Source organism: Alosa pseudoharengus, unplaced genomic scaffold, assembly GCF_046254945.1.
Source record: "Alosa pseudoharengus isolate Yale_2024_CS ecotype anadromous, Long Island Sound unplaced genomic scaffold, YU_APseudo_1.1 YU_APseudo_1.1_scf_10, whole genome shotgun sequence".
Classification (NCBI taxonomy): domain Eukaryota; kingdom Metazoa; phylum Chordata; class Actinopteri; order Clupeiformes; family Clupeidae; genus Alosa; species Alosa pseudoharengus.
The window spans coordinates 40299527-40307375 of NW_027468565.1; the positions used below are offsets into that span (position 1 = coordinate 40299527).

At 43.8% G+C, this 7849-nt stretch overlaps 1 protein-coding gene across 1 annotated transcript in view; it reads left to right on the top strand.

Moving 5' to 3' along the window:
• Positions 1-7849, top strand: part of cald1b (caldesmon 1b) — a 36990-nt gene that overhangs the window by 22532 nt on the left and 6609 nt on the right. Inside the window, exons 5-11 of the mRNA XM_076271979.1 lie at positions 748-1183; positions 1876-2586; positions 2800-2835; positions 3009-3076; positions 3179-3425; positions 3970-4107; positions 7257-7300. Coding sequence (XP_076128094.1) covers positions 748-1183; positions 1876-2586; positions 2800-2835; positions 3009-3076; positions 3179-3425; positions 3970-4107; positions 7257-7300 — 1680 coding nt within the window. The remainder of the gene's footprint in view (positions 1-747; positions 1184-1875; positions 2587-2799; positions 2836-3008; positions 3077-3178; positions 3426-3969; positions 4108-7256; positions 7301-7849) is intronic.

Sequence of the window (7849 nt, forward strand, 5' to 3'; positions counted from 1 at the left end):
GCTTCAACCATTGTGCCCTTGAGCAATGCACTAAATCCCAAATTGCTCGGGGGACAATGTAAATAAATGGAACAACAGGTGATCCATAATGCTAACAGGCAAATGCAGTTTGAACATTTGATATTGAAAATGCACATTCTATCATACATTGCTGTTCACATCACATTTCAATTTTAAATTGCAGTTCTATAATTCACATCCTGATCATATATTGAAAAGGCTGACATAATATGGGTGAACCGAATATGTTTCACATCCAAACTGACTGATCCTCTGATCCTCTGAATAAAGTATAGTATACAGTACTCTTTTGATCCCATGAGGGAAATTTGGTCTCTGCATTTATCCCAATCAGTGAATTAGTGAAACACACTCAGCACACAGTGAGGTGAAGCACACACTAATCCTGACGCAGTGAGCTGCCTGCTACAGCGGTGCTCGGGGAGCAGTGAGGGGTTAGGTGCCTTGCTCAAGGGCACTTCAGCCGTTCCTACTGGTCATGGTGCGAACCGGCAACCCTCCGGTTACAAGTCCGAAGCCCTAACTAGTAGGCCACGGCTGCTCATCTGATCCTCTGTCCACACTAATCCTCTGTCCACACTGATCTTCTGATCCTCTGTCCACACTAATCCTCTGATCCTCTGTCCATACTAATCCTCTGTCCATACTAATCCTCTGATCCTCTGTCCACACTAATCCTCTGATCCTCTGTCCATAATGGTGCTCTGCTCCCCCTGTGCACTGCAGCATGTCTGACAAAGGGGCCGACATCCTGTCCTCCTCCATCATGTCCATCCCGCCCGGGGGCAGCGAGGACGACCAGGCACTTCTGGAGCGCATCGCCAAGCGCGAGGAGCGTCGTCTGCGGCGCATGAGGGACGCCATGGAGAGGCAGAAGTCGCTGGACGCCGCCGCTGCCGACAGCATCACCACTGCCACCGGCAGCGAGCAGAGGTCGTCCGGCCAGCAGAGCACAGAGGCCGAGCCGACCCAGAACGAGGCCTCGAGCCACGACACCTGCTCCAGCAGGGAGACGGAGGAGAAGACAGAAGAGGAGAAAACAACCATGGAAGAAACGAAGGCGGCAGAGGACACAGTAACAGCTCCAGAAGTGAATGAGAGCAAACCTGAGAGAGGAGCAGAGACCAGCGAGGAGAAGCCACGAGCAGAGTGGACAGAGCAGGTGAGATGAGAACTCAGCCACCTCAAAAGCATGCTAGTGCTAACAGCACACTCAGCCACCTCAAAAGCATGCTAGTGCTAACAGCACACTCAGCCACCTCAAAAGCATGCTACTGCAAACAGCACACTCATGCTAGTGCTAACAGCACACTCAGCCACCTCAAAAGCATGCTACTGCAAACAGCACACTCAGCCACCTCAAAAGCATGCTAGTGCTAACAGCACACTCATGCTAGTGCTAACAGCACACTCAGCCACCTCAAAAGCATTCTAGTGCTAACAACACTCAGCCACCTCAAAGCATGCTAGCGCTAACAGCACACTCAGCCACCTCAAAAGCATGCTAGTGCTAACAGCACACTCAGCCACCTCAAAAGCATGCTAGTGCTAACAGCACACTCATGCTAGTGCTAACAGCACACTCAGCCACCTCAAAAGCATGCTAGTGCAAACAGCACACTCAGCCACCTCAAAAGCATGCTAGTGCTAATAGCACACTCAGCCACCTTGCAGGCATTGCAGCTGTGCAGGACAAGCATGACAAATGGTTACAGAATGAGCTTACTTGTGTTTCCTTTCCTCTAATGAGAACAGCAAATGTTTAGTGTTCATGTGGCGTTGGAATGGTCTGGGCATCAGTGCATGTACTGCATGGGGCTGGGGACAAATGGAAATGCATTTCTCTGTTTGTAGACTTCAGGAAAGGAAGAAGAGGAAAAGGCTGACAAAGAGGTAGGAAGCGCAACGTTAGACAAAACAGAAGTCCACGATGACTCCTCAAAGACAGAAGAACAATCTGTGGCGCCAGCAGTAGAAGCTGTGGAGGAGGACACAGCAACGCCTGAAGAACCAGCCGAGGTGAACAAGGAGGAAATCAAGCCTGCTGTGGAGATTGTAGTGGAAACACCATCGACTCCAGTGAGCGTAGACGTACAAGAAAAGCCCAAGGCAGAGGTTGAGGAAAAACCCAAAACAACCCAAAAGGAGCCAGAGAAAAAGTCGGAAAAAGTGGAGGAGAAACCTCAACTGGTCAAGAAAGAGACAGAGGAGAAACCTCAACTGGTCAAGAAAGAGACAGAGGAGAAACCTCAACTGGTCAAGAAAGAGCCAGAGAAGAAAGCAGAAAAGGTGGAGGACAAAGTGCCCAAATGGAAGAAAGAGGAAGAGAAGAAACCCGTGAAGGCTGAAGCCCCAGTGCCCAAATGGAAACGAGAGGCTGAAGAGAAGCAGAAAGCTAAGAAAGAGGTCGAGGAGAAACAGTTCCCTCCGAAGAAAGTGGAGGAGAAAGAAGTGCCACTCAAGAAAGTAGAAGAGAAAGCAGTGGTCCCGAAGAAGGAGGCCGAGGAGAAACCCAAATGGAAGAGGGAGGTGGAGGAAAAGACATCTAAATTTAAGAAAGAGGAGGTACTGTATAGTCACTTAAGCTTGCTGGTGTGTGATCAGTCAATTCTGTCATGCTATTTGGTGTGTGATCAGTCAATTCTGTCATGCTATTTGTCAATGCTTGTAGTGACAATGTGATGATGTTACACTGAAGATGCCTTAGCCTTTATGTAGCATTTCATATCTATGCTTGTACTCTGTGTTGGAACACATTTTTTGCATTCTGCCTCCAAGACTGTCGAGGAAAAGCGAAAGCCAGCCTTCCTGCAGGTGAGAGCACTACACTATCAAATTATGGAGCCTTATTTTAGATAGTGAGGCATATAAAAGCATTCTCTCTCCCTCTCACTCTCTCATTCTCATTTTCTTTCTCCAACCGTGTTTGTGTGTGTGTGTGTGTGTGTGTGTTTGTGTGTGTGTGTGTGTGTGTGTGTGTGAATCAGAATCTCAAACAACAAAATGGAGGTCTTCCTGACCCCACAAAGCTGAAGAAACCAGAGAAAATGCCAAGGTCAGACAAAACAATGTACAAACCTAATATAATTTCATGCATGCATGACTGTGTGTACATCTTCATAGGCATATTGCACATAAGTGTATTGTATACGTTCAGCCGTGGTGTGGGGACCAAAGAGGCAGCGACTAAGGAGGAGCTGGAGGCCGAGCGCAAGCTGCTGGAGCTGAAGAAGAAGCGCAGCGAGCAGGAGAGCCAGGAGTTCCAGAGGATCAAGGCCAAGGCCACCGGGGCGGAGGCGGAGCTGGAGGAGCTGAAGAGGAAGAGGGAGGAGAGGAAGAGGATGCAGGAGGAGGAGGAGAGACAGAGGAAGCAGGAGCTGGCTGACAAGAAGGCCAAAGAGGAGGCAAGTGACCACTACTGGGGTGTCCACAACCCAGCAGATAGATGGGCTCTCTCTCATACTTTGTGAAAAGAATCTGGTCATGCTCCATTTGGGGCTTTTTTAGTCATGACATCTTAATGGGCGTAGACTTCTGGTGTTGATCTTGTCCAAGCTGTTCTACTCTATTTCCAAACCTTATTAGCTCTTACAGGAAGGCTACACCGGTCATGTAACTGAAGCATTCCGTTAGTGTAGCGTCTGCTGCAACAATTATCTTCCACTATAATCAATGGAACTGGCCACACCAGACGTGATAGCAGCGTGTATGCTCCAACAAATTAGACCAGTCTTCTAAAACTATTTTTACACTCTGTGAACGGAGCACTTCAGTTACGTCCCCGTTTAGGCAAGGATGTCTTTCCCCTCAATTAATGACTGTACACACTCTCCTTGTTCTGATGGCACTTAACACTTGTTTGTTCCGAAATGACAAGCTTTTAGTGCCATGCAAGTTGATCAGTCATCTGAACTAGTGGCACTCTTGTGTGATGTGTGTGGCTCCCAGGAGGAGAAGAGGAGGCTGAAGGAGGAGATTGAGAAGAGGAGAGCAGAGGCAGCAGAGAAACGGCAGAAAGGGGAGACACCAGAAGCGGAGGCAAAGACGCCCTTCAAGTGTGTTGGCACCAAGGGCCCTGCCTCAAAGGTTGGTGAACATGTGCCACCAGTGCCCAGTCACAGCACTAAGGAGTGAAAGCATCTGCAGTAGCGCAGTAGTGCGTAACGTGCGTAATGTACGTAACAGTAGCACAGTAGTGCATAACGTACGTAACGTGCGTAACAGTAGCACAGTAGTGCATAACGTACGTAACGTGCGTAATGTACGTAACAGTAGCACAGTAGTGCATAACGTACGTAACGCGCGTAACAGTAGCACAGTAGTGCATAACGTACGTAACGTGCGTAACAGTAGCACAGTAGTGCATAACGTACGTAACGCGCGTAACAGTAGCACAGTAGTGCATAACGTACGTAACGTGTGTAACAGTAGCACAGTAGTGCATAACGTACGTAACGTGCGTAACAGTAGCACAGTAGTGCATAACGTACGTAACGTGCGTATAGGGATGTAACGATTACCGGTATAATGGTAAACCACGATAAAAATGTTGACGATAACAATTACGTTTTCTTTTCAAATATCATGATTATCGCGGTTGATTACCGCGGTGTGGAAACCGTGTGTTTAATCCTTCCCAGCTTAATCCGAACCTGCTTTTGACATACAGTAGGCTTGGCACAATGAAACAAAACTAGTACCCAACTGATTCTGTTGTCTAATTGATGGTTTTAACTACGATTCGGACCTGATTTTAAAAGGCATAACATTTTCACCACAAAATGTGCACTGTATCATGTAGCCACTCTGCGTCTTTTTATGTTTGCGTCCACATTAAATCTATTCCACTCACATTATCAGGAGAATACAGTAGCCTAAAGTTTTATTTTGAACGCTTACTTTGGTCTCATACATTGAATCCAAATAACAGAAATAGCAAACTCCAAGTTATGGTAGGGTAAGTTAAGCTTTAAGCACATAGCCAATTAAACATGACCAAGAAAAAAGTGAACGGGACACTTTTTGAAACTATTTCAGCTTGTGTAGACCTATCAGTGCTTTCTGAATATATTGAACACACTTTTAGAAATACCGTGATAATACCGAAAATCGTGATGATTTTGGTCACTATAAACGTGAAGTTAAATTTTCATACCGTTACATCGTATACGTGCGTAACAGTACTACTGCATAACGTACGTAACGTGCGTAATGTACGTAACGGTACCACAGTAGTGCATAACGTACGTAACGTACGTAACGGTACCACAGTACTACCAATTTCTTCAAAACTGTTTTTCACCTCATAGCGGCGGATGTCCTTCAAATTGTAAATGTATCACTGCTGTCTGGCACTTTTCCTAAGTCACTGAAAACAGCTGTTGTAAAGCCACTTCTCAAGAAGAATAACCTGGATGCCTCCATGCTAAACAATTACAGGCCCATATCCAATCTACCTTTTATTGGCAAAATTATTGAAAAAGTAGTCTTTAATCAATTAACCACCTTCCTAACATCAAATGGGTATTTTGATTACTTTCAGTCTGGTTTTCGGGCAAATCACAGCACTGAAACAGCTCTCATTAAAGTTTCCAATGACATACGCCTAAACACAGATTCAGGTAAAACATCAGTCCTAGTGCTACTGGACCTTAGTGCAGCATTTGACACTGTTGATCACAATATTTTACTACACAGACTAGAACACTGGGTTGGATTTACAGTCATAGTTATCAGCTGGCTAAAATCATATCTACATGAAAGGAGCTTCTTTGTTGCCATTGGAAACTGTACCTCAACACCAACGTCCTTGGCCTGTGGTGTTCCCCAGGGGTCAATCTTGGGGCCACTATTATTCAACCTCTATATGCTCCCACTTGGACAAATCATTCAAAATAATTTGATTTCATATCATAGCTATGGAGATGACACACAAATTTACTTAGCTCTATCACCAAACGACTATGGTCCTCTTGAATCTGTGTCAGTGTATAGAACAAATCAACACCTGGATGTCTCAAAATTTTCTTCAGCTGAACAAAGAAAAAACTGAAGTAATTATATTTGGTAAAAATGAGGAAAGACTTAGGGTTGCCACTCTCCTTGGCACAAAAGGGTTGAAGGCAAAGGATACTGTTAAAAATCTTGGTGTATTAATTGACAGTGATCTAAATTTCAACAGCCACATGAAAGCGATAACTAAATCAGCTTTTTACCACCTCAAAAATATTGCCAAACTCAGAGGGCTGATGTCAAAATATGACTTAGAAAAACTCATTCATGCATTTATCTCCAGCAGGGTTGATTACTGCAATGGACTGTTCACAGGCCTTCCTAAAAAGACTATTAAACAGCTTCAGGTGATACAAAATGCAGCAGCTAGGATTCTAACAAAAACTAAAAGAACTGACCACATTACCAAAGACCAAAGACCAATTCTTAAGTCCTTGCACTGGCTTCCAGTAAGTCACAGAATTGACTTTAAAGCACTATTGCTTGTTTATAAATCAGTAAATGGAGCAGGACCTAAATACCTGTCAGACATGCTTCAGCAGTACACACCTTCTCGTCCTCTCAGGTCCCAGGTGAAAAACCTGCTAGTAAAACTAAACTAAACATGGTGAAGCAGCTTTTAGCTGCTATGCGGCTCAGCTGTGGAACCAACTTTCGGATGACATCAAAAAGGCCCCAACTGTAGCCAGTTTTTAATCTAGACTTAAGACCAAACTGTTCTCAGATGCTTTCTGCTAACTGTGCCGAGTTACAAATTCTGAATCTGCCTTGATAATTATTCTACTTTGTCTTTTATTACTTTTTTTTTACTACTTTTACCTTTGTTTTGCTTACTAATTATTCTTTATTTTTAAATGATTTTACCTTGTTTTATGTTTTCTTTTTATTATGATCTTTACCTTTTAACTATTCTTTGACTATATTGCCCTTCTATGCTTTTATTTGTTTTATTGTTTGGTTTTGTTTATGTAAAGCACATTGAATGACCTCTGTGTATGAAATGCGCTATATAAATAAACTTGACTTGACTTGACTTGACAGTAGTGCGTAACGTGCGTAACAGAAGCACAGTAGTGCATAACGTACGTAACGTGCGTAACAGTACCACAGTAGTGCATAACGTACGTAACGTGCGTAACAGTAGCACAGTAGTACATAACGTACGTAACGGTACCACAGTAGTGCATAACGTGACGTGTGCCTCTGTTACTTTGCGTTGCTAGATTGGGGTGAAAGCTGAATTTTTGAACAAGTCTGCACAGAAGAGGTAACTTCTGATTTTTATCAGATGTTTTGCATGTATGGAGTTCATATAATGTATGTGATGCCCAGTGTTTAAAGGAGATTTCCGGTGTGATTTTGACCTAAAGTGTGTTGAAACATGATACAGAGTGTGAACGTATGTCTCATAGCTCATCTTGGCTTGTCCCCTGCACTCAGAAATCTGGCGCTAGTTAGCCGATGCTACAAACAGTTTTTCGATCGGCGCCAGATAGATAGAAGATAATTGTTGCATACATACGTTAACACTCGGTATCATGTTTCAACACACTTTAGGTCACACCGGAATTCTCCTTTAAGAGAGATAATGATAATTGTGTATATATATATATCAATTATTAATTAATTTTAATGATAATTGTGTATATATGAAGAGTTCAGATGCAAAACCCTCTAAATCCGTCTGACCACTTTTCTTTTAAATGAGCATTTAAATTCAGGCTCCTATAGGTTTTTGCCTATAAATCGATATTTCAGACCAGAAAGAGAGTGGTATTTAGTGGGTTTATAAGTTAAATTATTTGATTAGCGTATA